At 28.3% G+C, this 19,352-nt stretch overlaps 1 protein-coding gene across 1 annotated transcript; it reads left to right on the top strand.

Annotated features, from left to right (window-relative positions):
- The first annotated feature begins 5,061 nt into the window (after positions 1-5,061).
- EMB1144 (chorismate synthase, putative / 5-enolpyruvylshikimate-3-phosphate phospholyase) lies at positions 5,062-13,289 on the top strand. Its single transcript, XM_020379975.3, has 13 exons — positions 5,062-5,491; positions 6,102-6,252; positions 6,455-6,531; positions 6,614-6,672; positions 6,768-6,851; positions 6,941-7,033; positions 9,021-9,101; positions 10,135-10,266; positions 11,405-11,507; positions 11,652-11,746; positions 11,850-11,915; positions 12,352-12,436; positions 12,783-13,289. The coding sequence occupies exons 1-13, from the start codon at positions 5,356-5,358 to the stop codon at positions 12,926-12,928; spliced, it is 1,308 nt and encodes a 435-aa protein (XP_020235564.1). The 5' UTR covers positions 5,062-5,355; the 3' UTR covers positions 12,929-13,289.
- The last annotated feature ends 6,063 nt before the right edge of the window (positions 13,290-19,352 follow it).

Raw genomic sequence — 19,352 nt, 5'->3', positions numbered from 1 at the left:
GTCGTTATTATTATCATTATCGTCATTCATCACCATCTTTCTAATAATTATAAATGGTGAAAAAAATAGTAATAACAATAATAATGATAGAAATTGACAATAATAATAATAATAATAATATAACTGATATAATCATTTATCTCTATAACGATAATAATTATAATAATAATAATATCGATTATAATAGTAACAATGATAATAATCACAAGTTTCTAAGTTTAATATTTATAGTAAAAATGTTTTTTTTAGGAGCTAAGAGTTCTCACCTCACGAAAAGAAATTGGGAAAAAAAAATCTCACCTATAATAGATTTAGTCGTGTTTTGCAACATGCACCAAAATATTGAGACAGAAAAATCGTTGTATTTTACACAAACAAGTTAGTAGTTGAAAAGTTTTTTTTCATGTGTACTTTAGGATTTGAGCCAAGTTAAATTACTCGTAATAACAAAACATTTTTCTCTTTTTTAAAATTATCTATCGATAGGATAACTTTATAAACTATCAAGTAAGGTATATATATATATATATATAAAGATCTACTTATTTTAAAAATAAGTTTTAGTAAGCTTACTTGATTCAATAATTTATATTTTATAAAAAAAAATTAATGATATAACTGTTAAATTAAATTTTTTTAATATATAGATTAAGTTTACAAGTGTTTAAAAATATTGAAAATCATAAGATGTGGTGTTATATAAAATCAAATCAACATATAAAATATTATTATGATTATCTGTCAATTTAAATTAATGAAATGAAGTATCAAATAATTTTAAAATTTTTAAAAATTTGTAGACTTAAAACATCATTTTTTTTATTTTATGGTTAAATTATTAAAATTTAATGTAAAATATTAATTATTGAGTGAAGTAAATCTTAATAGACTTACTTCATTCAATAACTAATTTTCTACATTAAATCTCTAAAATATATATAAAAGGATGAGTAAATGGATCGCTTATCTCTCTCACACACATATATATTAAATTGCAGTTTTGATCTATTTTATTTTTGTCGATCTGTAATTTTGATTTTTTTTTTTATTTTAAAATATAGATATTTAGTTTCCCTAATTTTAAAAAAATAAAATTTTAGTCTTCCCACTAAATTAACATCTATTAATTATTAAGTTTTATTGTTTATCCTTACTTAAGTGATGTGACATTAATAATATGACATTTAGAGATAAAAAATAATCATATAAATTTATTAATAAAATTAATATCAATCACTCGTTAAAATATATACAAACAAATTTTTTTATATTATTTTTTATCTCTACATCTCACATTATTAAATAATATATCACTTAAGTAGTGATAAGTCAATGAACAACATTCCCTAGCTCTTAGTCAATTAATACAACTCAATTTCATGCATTGATATTATCAACACAACTATTTCAACACTATATACAACACACAAATTTACTATTGTTCAACTCTTATAAACTTACAATTATAAGCAACTTAAATGTGAACATAGATCATCCTAAGTCAATATTGAATGAACTAGAATTATATAATAACATATCCAACATGTGAGTAGTCATTCTACAATTTACGTGTTCCACACTTAAATATGACAATTAATGACAAATTCACAAAATTCAGAGTGTTAAATTATTTATTTTTGTTTGTTAATTCCAGTGGTTTGTTTTGCAGATAAAACATGCGGCAATCCCTTGTTGAGACCCACATGAAGGAATTGAAGGCTCTAAATCTTAAACATCTGGATTTATTTTTCGACTGGCAACCTTCTCGACGATGATTTTAAGAGACATTAGATTGAACAAGATTGTAAAAATGCAAAGGTGGTCATGGAATGAGAGAGTGTAGGAGACGATGTGGCTAGCTTGTTGAACGACTCTGTGACTACTTCATTGATGTTTGGGACAAAATTAGAGGGAGGAGTTGCTATTTTGGAAATTCGAAGAACTAAAATTGTATAATTATAATATTTAAAGATTAAATTATTTAATTAAAATTTTAAGAATAAAATCAAATAATTGTAATGATAAAAAGGATAAAAAAAAAAAGTAACTAAACGTCTAAACCTACTTATTTATTAAGAAAAAAAGGGTAAAAGCAAACGTGTATACCTGTTAAATATAGAAGTGTCTATGTACCGGTGAAAATGTGTGGCTTTCTAACTTTCTATACAAGTTAAACGAAAAGCATTAGAATTAAAAATAGAAATGACATGTTCCCATGACGAAAGAGAGAGAATTATATATATATATATATATATATATATATATATATATATATATATATATAAATAAAAAGGAGATTTAAACAGTATCAATTTAATTTTTATTAAATATTATCACATTTCATTATAGTGCATTTTAATAATTAAATAACTAGTATTTTTTTTAAATCACAAAAAATACAATTAAATTACCACTCGTGTTACTATTTAGGACATACAAATTTAATCCTAACATATAATATCTGCAGTCCTTTACTTTTTTATATATATAAAATTCTTGTGTAACATTTTTTTAAAATGTGACAATTCCTATGTAAATGGATTTTTCTTTTATATAAAACTATTATTAGAACTTAGAACATTATTGATTTTAAAAAATACATGTTTTATATTTTTCTTAGAGGCGTTTTATACGTAAAATATTTTTAATTTTTTAAAATAAAAAATGTTAATTTTTTATGTTTAGTAGATATTTAAAAAAATTTATAGAAATATAATTCTTAGGAATCATTTTTATTTCATTTTTCACAAAAATACTATAGAAGATGAGAATCCAACTTGGGGAAGTTTTATGTGTATAAAAAAAAATTATAATATCTTTTTTAAAATAATATTTTTTTGTTGATCATTATACCATTTTATTTTTAAAAAATTAAATTTTTTGTTTATCAAATTCAAAACCTTAAAATTAATGAATTAATCATAACATCAGATAAATTATTATATTTATATTATTTTATTTTTGTTTTTATTTTATTTTTAATTAAAGTATAAAATGTCTCGACTCACTAGTATAATATAACATAATTGAAATTCATCTTTTTAAAGTATATTTCTCTCTCTCTTTCCTCTTTCTCTCTCTCTCCCTCACTCTCGCTTTTTCTCTCTCTTGCTATTTTTATAATTTAATGATTTTTATTAACACTTTTTTATTTAAATGAAATAAAATAATATATTTTTATATTTCTTATTTATGATATAACATTTTTCTTTATTTAGTTCTTTTGTTGAATTCTGTATTTAAATAACTCTAATTACAAGTTTTTCATTTCTTAAAATAGTTTAATATCATATATGTAATAAGATTTAAGGAAATAAATATATCTAATGAGTTTATTTTAATAAAGGTTATTTTTGTAAACAATATTTATATACCTAATAATATACTATTGTAACCAAATATAATAACCTTTAATTATCAAAAAATCTGTATGAACATTCTCATGAATCTCCATGAGTGACCAAATAGATTTTAGATATTTTCAGAAATTATGATTCTCATGATTTATAATTCTTAGGAATATGGTTCATGACTGCAAAAATTTATCTCCTAAAATATGTTTGGATGAGAGATTTTAATGGAGTAATTCAATTTTTTTTATAAAGAATTTCAAATGCTGTAGTGTAAAATGCTTTATTTGGTTGAAAAATTTTTGTAAAAAATTTGAAATCCATGCATTTGTAAATTTTCTTAAAAATTTTAAATTCTAAAAAAAATGTAAGAATTTAACATTATTATTTTTTTCCCTCTTACCTTCTTATCCTCTCTTTCAAAATTGACACAAAAATATTAATAATTTTTTAATTATTAAATATTCAAATTTATATTTTAAATTATCAAATATTATCTAATAGTATTTTTAATAAATTTAATATTTATAAAAATTATATAATATTTAATCTTAAAAATTAGTTTTATATACAATAGAAATTAAATTACCTCGTCCAAAATAATAATTTAAAATTTAAATTTACTTGTCCAAATAAAATATTTTAAAAATAATAAAAATCGAAATTAAAGTAACTCAATTTCTAAGAAATTTAAAATTTTTAAAATTTTTCATCAAAATACACTATGATTTTCAATAAAAATATATTTTGGAACTTACATAGTATTAAATTTTGTATCCATTTTGTTGTCATACTTTTTATTTTGATTTTTTTAAACTAAACTATTTTTCAAAATAGTAGATGAAGATGATGATTAATAAGAAAAAAAATTTAGATATACCATTAATCATCACCTTTATCTACTGTTCAATTTCATAATATACTTGAGAACTAATCATGATATAGAATTATGGATAAAAACCGTATAAATAAGAGAAATCTGAATCTTTTTGAATTTATAAAAGAAGTTTAAAAATCTTAAGAGAGGAAAAACTCCACCCTCCTAAAGAACCTCTTTATGTAAAATAGGTGTAATTAAAATATAGATTTATCAATTAGTTAAATAATTCCTTTCACAATGTTATTAGAGAATCATATGATGAAAAGTTGCCTTCTATTAATAAAATGATCCATACAATTACTAAAGAATCAAACATATTTACTAATATTTACATTTTGACAAGCATATACAATTTGATTAAAAAAAGATTTAAATATATTTTTAATCCTTCAAATTTATAATAAATTTATTTTTAACCCCTCAAATTTAAAATTAATTTTTAGTCATCGTAATTTTAAAAAGTTTTATTTTAATCTCTCATATTACTAATAAGATATAAAAAATATCAGATTGACACAATCATGTAATATCAATTAAATTTAATATAATATTTTTACCAATAAAAATATTAATAAATAAATTTTATACGATAATATTTAACATATTTTTTTACAAAATTTAAGTATAAAAATTTAAATAAAATTTTTAAAAATAATTTTAAATTCGAGAAATTAAAAATATATTTAATCAAATACAATAAATTAATAACTAGAGCGGATAAATTAATCCTGAGTTGAAAACAGTACCATATCTTTGGAAAAAAAAAATTAATAATAGGATGGGCAGCGAACGATAGAGAGAGAGCGTGGCGCACACCAAACACGATATCGAAGTTGAAGAGAGAAAGGGGGGGTGTTAGGTAGGTAGTGGCCACTTGCTTTTCTCTCTACATAATTACACTCATTGCCACCAACCAACCCAGACCCAGACCCAGACCCAGACCCAAACACCACCAACCTCACTTTCTCTGTTTCTCTCAACAACCAAACTTGATAGTAGTACCACAGCACCCACCTCATATCATATCATTGTGTTTTCCTTCCTTTAATCTCATTCTCTCTCTCTCTCTCTCTCTCTCTCTCTCTCTCTCTCTCTCTCTCTCTCTCTCGTGTATTTCCATTTCTAATGGCGTCTTCTCTCTCCACCAAACCATTCGGAACCGACGCTCTCTCCGCCTTCGCTTCTCTCAATTCCGATCTCCGATCCTTCTCCCCAGGCTACCTCCGACTCTCGCTCCGTCCTCGCCTTACCAAGAGACTCCGTCAGTTCTCTCTCACTTCATTTTCAATTAATCCTAATTTTTATCTGTCTCTTCTTTATCGCGTATGTTTGAATTGTTATTTATTTTATGTGGTTGCTCGGAATTTGAGATATACCAGCTGCTACAATCTGCTCCTCGTTCCTTTTTTACTTGTTACTCTTTTCTGTTTGGTCGAATCGAATTTCTCAGCTAAATGTTTCAATTCGTTCGTGTTCGTCTTGGTTTCCGGTATCGGTTGTAATTCGTTTGTGAGAAATGCGTTGTGACATTGTTATTATGGAATTCGTGTAAGAGTTTCTGAAAGGAAGTGCGTGTATCGTGTTAAGTGAAATTGGAGGTCACATTTCTCGTTCCACCACCGTTTGCATTGCATCGCTTTTGGAGCGGATGCTATTTAACTTATAAGCTAACAGGTTCATGTAGGTGTAGTCTGAAAAATTTCAGAAACTATAGTTAATTGTTATAAATAGGGTTGGAGTGTATGCTAAATACAATGAATTAAAGGAAATAGTTGGTTCTTGCGCCAATTACGTTGCATGTTTACGATTCTAAATTAATGGAACTGAGATGGCCGGGGTTTTAACCTTATGAGATTGTTGACATATTACAGAGATACAGGCGGCTGGGAGTACCTATGGAAATCACTTTCGTGTGACGACATATGGAGAATCTCATGGAGGAGGTGTTGGTTGTGTTATTGATGGATGTCCTCCTCGCATTCCTCTCTCTGAAGCTGACATGCAAGTGGATCTTGACAGAAGGTACTTCTGAAATCAAATCATCTTAGGCACTTCGGAGGTTTAAGAGAAATACTTTATAGGATAGTGTTTTTTTTTTTTTTTTTTTTTTTAATATATATATTAAACTGCTAGTTAGAGAATATGACATTTATGAATGATAGGTAATGATTGCTTCTGATGCGACTTGTCTTCAAGGAATAACTGTGTAAGTTCTTATGTATAGGAGGCCAGGTCAGAGCCGAATTACGACTCCTAGAAAGGAGACTGATACATGTAAAATATTTTCAGGAGTCTCTGAAGGTCAATATTTCTTCCGACTATTATTAGCTGGGAATTATACTTTTCTTGAAAAAAGGTTTGAAGTATAATCTGTTAATTGCAGGACTTACCACTGGAACTCCAATTCATGTATTTGTACCCAATACTGATCAAAGAGGACACGTGAGTATCTAATGCTGGAGCTTGTTTATGGCAAGCAACCTTTAACTTAATTTAGGGATGCTGATAAAATATTGTACTCTGGGAAACTTTTTCAGGACTATAGTGAGATGTCTCAAGCTTATAGGCCTTCCCATGCAGATGCTACCTATGACATGAAGTATGGTGTCAGATCTGTTCAGGTACTGACTTTTTTAGTGTATTCATACACTTCTATTCAATGGGATATGTATGTATTAAGCTAATACATCTGAACTCTCTTATGTTTAAGGGTGGTGGTAGATCTTCTGCAAGAGAAACAATTGGAAGGGTTGCTTCTGGTGCTGTTGCTAAGAAAATCCTTAAAGACTTTTCTGGAACTGAGGTGTGTTACTTGTCTCATGAGTTTAGGCTATTATTCTTTGTGGTATTCCTTTGTTCTATTTTTTTTTTGTTATAAATGGCCAAGAAGGATATAATATTTTAGGAATGTTTAGTTTTTTTTTTTCTTTCTTTTTTTCAAAATCCATATTTATATTGCAACTCTTTACAAAATTATATCTTTGCTTCTTGGTTTCTGGTTCTTTTGTTTGCTTTTCAAAGAAAAAATGTGTTAAACTAACGATACAAAAAGAAAAAAAATATTTCTAGTTTCTTATTCTCCCCTCCTTTTTATCTTTCTCATATGCAAGATGTTTGGCCCTCTTCCATTAGTCTTTTTTTATTAATTCTCGCCTTTTGAAATATATGTAAAGGGTGCATATTTTCTTGTTCTTGATATAAAGAGAAATTTTATTAAAGAGAAAAGAGGAAAAGTACAACTAGGGAGCAGAGCACCAAAGGGCTACAATGACTAGAGATATAGTTTAAATAAAACTTGTAAGGCTTGGATACTCTTTACTTTACAAGCCAGTTTTATGAAGATGACTTAAACCTCAAATCCAAATTTTAAAATGGTATTAGAGCTTATTCTAAATTCTTTGTTGGACCTCCTATATTTGTTACTCTCCAAGTCGGTAGCTATGGGTGTGAGGGTGAGTGTTGGAAAGCCATCTTTATTGCGGTCACTCCTAGCCTGCTTTAGTTGTGACCTCTTTAGAGGCTTCCTTAATTGCAGCCATAAGGACATACGACACGGGTTTGGTCTTGGCTATATGAATAGAAAAGCATTTATGGGTAGAGGAATTGCCCCTTAATTGGTACTCTACATCCTGGGAGATAAGTCCCATGGCTGCCGGCTGTGAATATACCCTAGGTCCATCATGGATCTAAAAAAACAGTACACTGTTCTATTGGAGAACTGCATAAATTATAGATTGCTACAGGTTTTAGTTTTTGAAATTAATCATGTTATAATTGATCCAAAGTTAGAGGTTGCACCCAGTGATCACCTAGAACCTTTCATATGAATTTCACCTTCCAATGCAAAAAAGTAAGTTCCATTCTTTCTCTTAATTAGATCTGCACGTAACATATCTTTGTGAGGCCTATTAGCTACATATGTCACGTGTGCTAATCTATTAAATACTGCTGTTGAAATGAAAGACTTGGCTTTAAAGGGACCTCTTCACGTGCAAATGAAGGTGTCAAAAAGGAAACTTTGATGAATTTGAGGTAGAAATCAAACAGATTTAATATAAACGAGAAGAATCCAAAGTCCTATCCCTCCCATCTGGATTAGTAGAGAGACAAGTAGGTTCAAGTAAAAGTGTAAGGTTTTTTTTTCAGGAGCTTAATTATCACTCAAGTTTCTGCTAAAAGGAAAGTTCGAAGCAAATTTGGACCCGGAATAAAATAGGAGTTCTTAATAGTTGATTTATGTATAGAAGACAGATGATAATTTATCATTGATAAAAGGTGTCAAAAGCCTCTATGTATGAAAGAAACAGTCCTCACCCAAAATTCCTTCTAAGACAAATGACTATTATCTCCTAAAAAAGAAACAATGTTTAGGAAACACTACCCTAAATTTAATGTTTTAAACTTCCAATGACTGGTGTGAGTTGCAGTACTGGGTTGGCATCCTAGCGTATTGATCTTATGTAGTGTGCATATAGTGCACATGTACTTGTTAGAGTACGATGATTTAAAAGAAACATTACCCAAAAACTAGCATGAATTGCAGTGACCACTGGTTTGGCATCCTATCCCTACTGATCATATGTGAAGTGAGCTAAAGCCTAATCTTACCAGGTCTCTCCATTAATTTCTTTTTTGCTCTTTCCATATTTTACAAAATGCAAATTTTTATTCACCAATGCATGGTTGATATAGATAAAATAACATTAGTATGTGTACATGTAAGTATGTAACAGGTTTATATTTTCCAATTCCTTAAGAAAGTTTCTAGCTAAAGGTTTCTTATTTTTCAGATTCTTGCCTATGTCTCTCAAGTTCATAAGGTTGTTCTTCCCGAGGACCTTATTGATCATGATAATCTGACACTTTCTCAGGTATTAAAGTTAATATTCATATTTATACATGCATAAGCAGCACAGTGTTTCCTTTGCAAGGCTGTTTGAAGTAAATTTCATGTATTCTAAACTTGGAGATGACTATCTGTTTTTTTTTCTTCTAATGTTTCCTTTTATGGATTTTGAATGTCACTAACTAACAAATATTATGATTGAGCAAAGGTTTTAGTTTACATATCTTATTATATAACACATTTCTAAGACTAAAACTGATTTCTACCAAATAGATTTGTCTTAAAATTACTCACTCACTAGTGATTTTCACCAAAGAAATCTCATTGCAATTCTAAACTGAAACTTCAACATCACCAATGATTATTACTAAGGAAATGACTTTTACCATTACGAAGGAAATGATTAATGAATACTTTTACCATCCGAACATTCTCTCCTGGGGCCTGGGCATCCAGACACAAAGCTGAGTTTCAGGTCAATGTGCAAATGCATGTACATTGTTCTCTTAAATTTTATCTTACAATTCTTACAGATTACAGAATACAAATTTTTAACCAGTGCATGAATGAAAGTGTCAAATCTATCTATTTTTAACTGATGATGAGTTATTGATGGTAAAGGGGAACCATTCATATAAAAATAGATAATTTTTCATTATCATGAAAACATGGCTAATGCATTTAACTATAATGTTTTATGAATATAATCTGCACTAGACTTCTGTATATTTCCCAAATAATTGTCGATTTGCCACTAACTTTTCGTAGAATTCTTAACGGTGCTTATCCAATACGTTATGCGCTTGCAAGTAAACTACGGAAACTAATATTGATTTCAAATAATTAATAATGTGCGAATACAATATTATTTCTTTTATTGAACAGGTTTCATCATGCTATCCTGATCAGACATTTACAATGCAGTATTCCAAGTTGTCTGATTATTGTTGTTTTGAGAATACTTTTTATTGATGTTCTTATCATTATTTTATTCTCGCAATTCTAAAGCCAAATTTCTGATTTGCCACTTTTTCTTTTTTTAATTTTTTTTTTTCCAGATTGAGAGCAACATTGTTCGATGTCCAGACCCTGAATATGCAGAGAAGATGATATCTGCAATTGATGCTGTGCGAGTGAGAGGTGATTCTGTTGGTGGCGTAGTAACATGCATTGTGAGGAATTGTCCACGTGTAAGTCTTTTCACCCTCCCAAATCTCAATCAAGCAGAAATAATTGGGCAAGATAGCAAGTACGGTTTAGGTTACAAATAAAATTATAGAAGTGAAAACAACTGAGTTATGAAACTCAGCTATCACATGGATAGTTGGCTTTAAACAGAAATACAACTACAGTAAAAACAATTCAAAAACCAAAATCTAAATAATAAAATTCAATCTCCTATAATCAGGGGCGAGGATAGTGTATCCTCCTCTGATTTCTGAAAAATATATTTTTACATGTATTTTAATATATTGGTCCCCCTAAACATTATTGTTTATTTTTTTGTTTAAATGTGTTTTTCATTCCTAAAAAGTTGGCCAAATTTGATTTATTTCCTGTTACTCTTTCTGTTTGTTCTCTGTAAAATACATGTTTTAGACATTTTAATCCTTGTCTTTGGATTTGCTTTGTTAAGTGGTGAAGTATAATCTGGTTGTACCACATGTCAATGATCCGCTTGTCATATCATCACCTAACAGAGTAAATCTAATGGTAGGGACTAAAATCATGTATTTCAACAAAATCTGGGATCAAATTAAAAAAATAAAGAAGAGAATGACCAAAATCAAAATTAGTTAATTTTTCAGGGAAGAGTAACGTATTCAAGATTTTTTTTTTCCTCTTCTAGGAATATCTTTTAGCTTTGCCTCTACCTGTAATAATGCCTAATGATCCTCAAATTAATCTAATCTATAAATCTTGTGGAAACTGTACAAAAACACTGGCAATTTGATCGTAACAAGACTCAGACAAGCTGTACTCTAGTCATCTGAGTTTTAGAGCTTCCCTTCAATGAATAGCATATATTTACTTTTAGAAGAATTACCTTGTAGCTTAGCTCAATATGAATTAGTATTGGATTTCTCTTTGAGGGTTCTTGACCGTCTTACTTGACATTTTAATATTTAACACGAGAAAGAAAAGAGAAGAAGAGAACACTCCTTTGAAACCATGCTTGAATCTCCCTTAATATATCTACTTGCATTACTGATAAATTGTAAGACACCTCTCAGTTTTCATCCTAACACCAAGTAATTTTTATTTGTATTATTCAGATTTTTCATTTACTTTCCCACTTAGAGTAGAAATGACATTATTATTTCTCAGGGTCTCGGTTCGCCAGTATTTGACAAACTTGAAGCTGAGCTGGCTAAAGCTGTTATGTCATTGCCTGCAACCAAGGGCTTTCAGTTTGGTAGTGGGTTTGCAGGTACTGCTTCTTGTTTATGTATATGTCCGAGTGACCTTTTCTTATGATTTTTGTCTGACTATACAGGGATCAGTTATAGAACGTTACTTTCTTTGATCACTTGTGTCTGAGATGTGTTTTGATGGCTTAATGAAATCATTATAGGCACCTTTTTGACTGGGAGTGAACACAATGATGAGTTCTATATAGATGAACATGGAAAGACAAGAACAAGAACAAATCGATCTGGTGGGATACAGGTATTTATGCTGTTCTGTAATTACTAATTAGCTGTTTCTAGATGTGCGCTATGATGGTCATGTGTCTATTTGTTTTACTTACATTATCTGTATTGACAATCAGGGTGGGATTTCCAATGGGGAAATCATTAATATGAGAATAGCTTTCAAGCCAACATCGACAATTGGAGTAAGTCTAATCTCTTGTGTTTGTCTTCATCGCTATCTCATTCATCCATCACACAAATATACTAGACACTCAGATATGTTCACTGATATCTTTCACATTGCTTATTCTTGTTAGAATATCTTGATTTTTTTAATATACTATTTGGTATCTTAAGGATATTTTAGAGTATCTTCAGTAATCTTTAAAGAATGGTTTTTGTATTTCATTATTTGTACCAAAATTGTAGGGATTTAGGTATAGGAAGAGGAAAAGAGAGATAAAAGAGACTGAATAATATTCTCGTGTATTTTTAATGTGATGTAATATTATGTACATGTTTTACCCCATTTTAAGCTGATCAGGTGGATTTATTGCAAATTTCGTTATACATGACAATTACCTGGCACTACCGAATGTTATTGATATATGAAGTGAACTTGCTATTTCACTTATGCAGAAGAAGCAACATACTGTGACCCGAGATAAAAAAGAAACAGAGTTGATAGCCCGTGGTCGCCATGATCCTTGTGTTGTCCCAAGAGGTTAATAACCTTGCCTTTTTTTAGAGTGTTGTTTGTATTATCTTCAGGTCATTTTTTATTTATTTTTAAACTGTCTCTGAGAATTCATCTAAATTGCTGGGAAGACAATCCTTTAGAATTTAGAACTGTTAACAATGGCCTGAAGGGCATGACAATTTGTTACATGACAACTTCTGCTTAAAGACATCTAAATCTAATATCAGAAAGAAAAAAAAAAGGAGAATTTTATGCATTATATGTCTGCATGATTTCCTATCTTGACAAAATTTCATGCTTTGAACTCCTTTTTGGCTTACATTTTATAAAAGAAAATTTCTGAATTTTTTTGTCTGGACTGGGCTTGCAGCTGTACCCATGGTAGAGGCAGTGGTAGCTTTGGTTCTTGTGGACCAGTTGATGGCACAATATGCCCAGTGCAATCTGTTCCCCGTAAACTTAGATTTTCAAGAACCCTTGGTGCCCATATTAGAGCCAGAAGAAGTCCCCTTCTGAAGAAGATGAAGGGTAATTGGCCATTGATAAGATCTTCCTTCTGGTTAGTGCTTAGTTGACGGTTAATTTCCCTCTCTTGAGGATCCGGCTCTTGGTCTGCCTGCTTGTTCGCACTGTGGCAGATATTTTTGCGGGTGCAATCTATCGTCTTGTATTAATGTAAGTTAAACCATGTTTCTTTTTATTTTTTTCCTTTTTCATTTTGGGGGTGAACATTGTTTCTAGAAAACCTTGCTGCAAAAGCACCGAGGTTGATGTATTCTTATAGTGAACTGCTATGATATTGTAAGAAATGTAACAGATTTTGAAGGTCTTTTAAGTGTTGCTCTGCATTTCAATAAATGAAGCTTTGGAAATTTTAGCTGGCTGTTCGTATTGCGCATTAGATTACGATGTCAACTTTCTAGTTTTATATATTTGTATGTGCATAAATTAACATAAATTTCTGGCAAAGTTTTAAATAGCGTTTACAAAGATTCTTAAACTCGTTAAAATATACTTTGGACACAATATTTTGACTTGTTAAGAATGTAACGAGGAAATCCACTGGAAGCACGTATCACAAAAATTACCACACTAATTCATAAAATATCACACAAATATAGTTAATTCATGTTTACAAAACCGTACTCTTTTCACGTTGTCCGAAATGTGCACAAGAATTGTGGGAAGCATAGTTTTCAACCATTCATGTATCCATGTTTTAAAATTGAATAATGTCTCTTCTAATTCTTATTTTTATTTCACTAAATATAAATATTATAAAATAAAGTAAATATTTTATGACGGAAATTTAGTATTTTAAAATTTAATAGTTTGAAATAATCATTCTGAAGAAAAACAAAGAAGGTTATCTTGTAAGCAAAATTTGAAGTCTTTTAAAAGAGTGTAAAAAATATTATAGCTGTAATTTAAAAAAAAAATGGAGTCAAATGTATATTTTTAATGCGTACCATTCTTTAGGGGTAGAATCTATCATATTTGGGTAACGAGTTTTTTGATTTTTGTTTTAAATAGAAATTAACATAAATTTAATGGAAAATTAAAAGTAGAATATGATGTATTATATTTTTATATACCAAAACAAGAATATATATATATATATATATATATATATATATATATATGAGGAGGGATCTTTTTACTTCATATACTTACTCCGTTCAATAACTCGTGTTTTACATCAAATTTCAATGATTCAACCGTTCAATTTAAATTTCTTAATGCATAGTCAAATCTGCAAATTTTGAAAAATTTGAAAATCATTTGATATTTCATTTCATTAATTCAAATTGACGGATAATCATAAAATTATTTTATACATTGATTTGAATTAATGAAATGAAGTATTAGATAATTTTCAAATTTTTTAAAAATTTGCAGATTTGATCTATGTATTAAGAACTTTAAATTGAACGGTTAGATCCTTGAAATTTGATATAGAACATGAGTTATTAAACATAAAAAGTCTACGTAGACTTACTCCTAGAATAAAAAGATCCCTCCTCTCTCTCTCTATATATATATATATATATTAATGAGTAGTTCAACATTTGTTTATTTTAACTAAGAATTGGAATTAAATCTCTCAAATACTACATTAATCCTACAATATATTGGTTCGTGGAAAAGAATTATACTCACTAGTTGTGAGCAAAATTATATAAGAAGACAGTATAATACAAAAGTGTAATTTATTCTTTAATGTTTTAATTTTAAATAAATGATGTATATATATTCAATTTTACTTTATTCCTTTGAAAGCAGATTTTTTTTAGACGAGCCTCATTCCTTTTTTATTTATTTATTAAAAGTGAAGCAATATTAAAAATCCAAGCAGAGGTAAATTGTGACCATAAGCCAACTTTACTTGAATGCTTTTAAGTAAAATTATATATTAAAGTTTCAACAATATTTATTTGTTAAAATTTTTAATTATATAAAAATAAACATTTATCTTGCATAATGTGATTTAAAATACTAACAGATAAATAAAGATAAAAAAAATTTAATGAACAAAGATTATATATATATATATATATATATATATATATATATAAGCATTATTCATGTTTCCTTAATATACTTTAATGTATTGTTTCTTTTTTATAAATTTTAATTTATTAAAAAAGACTTAAATTTGTCAAATATTTACACTTCTTATTACTATTATTATTTCAAGAGTTTAATAGACATGTATTAATATAAAATTTTTTATATTAACAATCAATCGAATAAGTTTTAAATTAATTATTATAAGTGAAAAAAAATGAGAGAATATTGAGATTGCAGGAACGGGAAAAAGAGAGTTACTCCCTGCCTCTGCTCCCCGTAAGTGCCATCCCTACGTCTGAATCTCTGATTCTATATAAGTTTCTTAATCAAATTTTAAATGATTAATATAATCATTTGGGTTAAATGGTGATTAAGACGACAACTAACTATTCAAACTTTGTTAATCCTAAAGGTCAGACAATCTAATATAAGTCCAGGTGGATAAAGTATAAAGTATTCTGAAGTGCAGGATATATAAAGTAAATATCATTCATTCGATCATTCCTAAAAAATAAATATATATATAAGAAAGAAATCAATTGTTACTAATTAAACAAAAACTAATGATCAAGTGTAGGTCCAGTCGTAAGACAATGAAAAAGAAAACGGGAGGCATATTTTACCTCGGCCCAAAAGCGTGAAAAAGGAACAATAGGGCTTTTGTCTTTTTGAGATTAAACCCAGGTTTGGACATGCATCTCCTTTCACCACATTTTAGGGTTGGGATGAGAATCTAACCCGTCCTGTGAGTACTTATCTGAATTTGTTCTGATTTAGACGAGAAAAATTTGTATTTATTGGGTTTAAGTTTGAGTTTTTTCTTATTGATAAAATCGAGAGCGGGGGTAGAGATTAGGGATGGCAATGAGGCTCCATGGGGGCGGGTAATAGTAAACCTGCCCCGCCCCGCTAGATGAAAATTGGTCCCATACTTACCCAATATCCGCGCGGGTATCCATGAATTTCTTGAATACCCGCAGATATCCATAAATATTTATAAATTTTTTAAGAAATTAAAAAAATTATATACAAATAATTTTAAGTTTATATTTAATGTAATTGAAATATTAAAAATAAAAATTCAATGTTAATTTTGAACTTGTATTTAACGTTAATTTTGTTGAAATAATAATAAAAATGCAAGATAATCAATAACTTAAAATACATCAATCTCACAAGTAAGTTAAAGTCTCATCACAAAACTACAATAATTCAATATCATAATTCGAAACAAAAATAAACAACTTAAAATACATAAATTTTATTGGTCCAATCAAAGAAAGAAAATTAATCAAATTACATCCAACATAATTCTATAACATGCTTAACACATGTTGGTAACTTCATCAACCTCACTTTTGTAAGAAAAAAAGATGAGAGAGTGTAGTTTTAGGGTTATGTGGTACAATGATATTTATGATATTTAAGAAATATTATTAAACGGGTACCCGCGGGTATGGATATCGTCATACCCACCCCCGCCCCGTTTATAAATGGGTAAAAAATTATTCGTTTCCATTATCCGCGGGTACCCAATTAGCCTCTCTATTTATTATCCGTAACGGATTTTACTCGCAGATACCCGTGGGTATGGGTATTTTTGTCATCCCTAGTGGAAACGAGGATGAGGATGTTAATACCTACCCCGCCCCCGCCCCCACCCCGCTTAATAATATAATTAAAAAATTCTTTATATATATATAAACCAAAATTAGAAATATTTATATGTAAAAATTTGTATTATTTTATTTTCCTTTTATTTTTTTAAAAATTTGTTCATATTTTTTTAAAGAAAAAAAAAAGAAAGGTAAGAATAGGGGCGGGACGGGTAAACCCGAACCCCGCTGGAGACAGGAATGAGTACCCAAATTTTATCCCAGCAGGTATCGGGGGCAGGGACAGAAGTGCGGGCAGGGAATGTAAAACCCGCCCCCACCTGTTGTCATGCCTAATTTAGGGTGAGAAGTAAATGGGTTTCAAGCATGTGATTAATTTCAACTATTATGTTTTACTCTTTATAAAACTGTAAATGTTGATATATATATATATATATAGTATTAAAAAATATTTACTTTTGTTCTCATTATTTAAGAAATATCATGTCACATTTTCGAATATATGGTTGCCACATTATAGTTGAATAATAATAGAGACTAAATTATAAAATAAAACTTTATAAAAACGAAGGGACAATTCCTTTATGAAGATTAATACCATAAAATGAATTTATATTATAAAAAAGAGAAACGTAATTAACCGGAAAAAAATATTTTTAAAACCTATCCAAAAGCACTGTGTCAGTCACTGTCTTTGTATGACGTTCATGTAACGACCAATAATGTTTAGCAGAAGAAATGTACATAATAAAGAAATGAAATGTCATGAATTGCTTCACACTTATAATGGCTTTCAAATTGTAGTTTTTGTTATTATCCACAATGATGACCCATTGAGACGACAGCTTATATTTTTGTGATACGTCGTATTTGCACGAATTGACGTTATAACATACACATAGGAATACTTATTTTTTTTATTAATTTTTTTACCTCCATAAGCCTTTGTTTGATTTAGAAAAAAATAAAAGGAAAAGAAGAGAAGGAAAAACACAATTATCAAGAATTTTTCTTTCATTTGGTATGCTAGAAAATGAGAAAGGGAAGAAAAAAAGTGTGGAAGGTTCCACATTAAATTAATTCTTTCTATGTTAGAGAGAAAACTAGCATAAAAAATAAAAAATAAATAAATTAAAAGTACCATCATATCTTTCATAATTATACTATTCACGAATAAAATTATTATATCTAAAAATATTTGTCATTTTATCAATATATTTCTTTTTTTTTTCTTTCTTTTTTTCTTTCACTTTTTTTCTTTCTTTCTTACTAATTAAACAATCATCTTATTTCTCTTTTTAGTAAATTTTACACACTACTATAATTTCTCTTATTACATGCGACTTTTCTTGCGAATTTTTCATAAAAATTTGCAGGAAACGTTGTTCCTGCGAAATTTTATCTGTAGGTAATACCTTCGTGGATAATATTTTTTTGCGAATTTTAAAATTCGCTGGAAATTTTCCTACGAAATTTCTTGCGAAAAAAGTTCGCAGGAAACTTTCCTGCGAATTTTTTCGCAAGAAATTTTGCAGGAATGTTTTTTACAAAAAAAATTAAAGAAATTACTATAAATTCTATCAATAATTTTTCAACTTTCAAATGCTCACAATGAATTCATCCGAAACATTTGTTTTCATGCCTCCAACATGTGATACATAATCTTTTAAATTCTAAGATTGTAGATTATAAGCCTAACATTCAACCGTATAAATTAACTTGTAAGGTAAGTGTTGCTCCAATTTATATACTCTTTAATTGCTTTATTTTCAATCGATGTGAGACTTGAAGTTTTTTTAAAATATTAAACTGATAAATTTAAATATATTTTTTTATTTCTCCTGCAGGACTAAAATTTAAATATTAATATTTTTTTATTTCTACTATTTAGTAAACATTACTTGCGAATTTATTTTTGCAAGAAAATCTGCAAGAAACAAAATAAAATTCTTACAATATTTTCTGCAAATTTTTACCATGAAAAAAAATTTCTACGATTATTAAAATTGTAGCAAAATTTGTAAGAAATATCTGTAAATTATTTTTCGTAAAAAATTTCTGCAAATATTTTTTTGCAGGAAAATTCGCAAAAAAAATTTACAAATATTTTTTTGCAAGAAAATTCGCAAAAAATTTCTGCGAATATTTTTTTGTAAAAAAATTTGCAAAAAAATGACATTTTTCTAATAGTGACACTTGTGATATCCAATCTTTAGAGTGAGGAGATGTTAAAAATATCATGTTAATTAACTAGTAATATAACTAAAATAATGCATATAAAACAGATGACCCTCTTTTTATAAATCTCAGTTTTATGAGAATAAGAAAAGAAATTAATTATCTGATATTTTATTAGTATCCGTTGAATTCAACTCATGAATCTTGAAACTTTAAATTCAACTTATGTTAGAGACTGTAAACGTCAAAACAAATATTCACATAATCATCATATGGAATGTTTATATCGGAATTAGTTTACCAAATTTCTTATTAACTTTAATCACATGTCACATTAATTACGATAATTACTGTTTATTTTCTAACAAACCCGGTCGTTGCAACTGAAGGATCTGCATGGGAATATATGATTGTATATGCCTAATGACAGGTTTTATTTATTTATTGAAATATATATAAGTAAACTATTCCATTTTTAATTAATATTTTGGTATGCGGGACCTTTCGTCCATTATGTAAGACCAAAAAACATTATTTTATAAAAAGTACATGTTAACCTTAGAATATTATCGTGT

The sequence above is a fragment of the Cajanus cajan genome, chromosome 7 (genome assembly GCF_000230855.2).
Source record: "Cajanus cajan strain Asha chromosome 7, NIPB_CcT2T_4, whole genome shotgun sequence".
Taxonomy (NCBI): Eukaryota; Viridiplantae; Streptophyta; class Magnoliopsida; order Fabales; family Fabaceae; genus Cajanus; species Cajanus cajan.
This window is presented reverse-complemented; position numbering and strand designations above follow the sequence as displayed.

Bases quoted from the DNA above. Each gene is read 5' to 3' on its own strand.
- EMB1144 (XM_020379975.3), top strand. From the start codon at position 5,356: ATGGCGTCTTCTCTCTCCACCAAACCATTCGGAACCGACGCTCTCTCC. The intron at 6,532-6,613 runs GTCAATATTTCT...TGTTAATTGCAG, and splicing joins ATTTTCAGGAGTCTCTGAAG to GACTTACCACTGGAACTCCA. The intron at 11,508-11,651 runs GTACTGCTTCTT...AAATCATTATAG, and splicing joins GTTTGGTAGTGGGTTTGCAG to GCACCTTTTTGACTGGGAGT.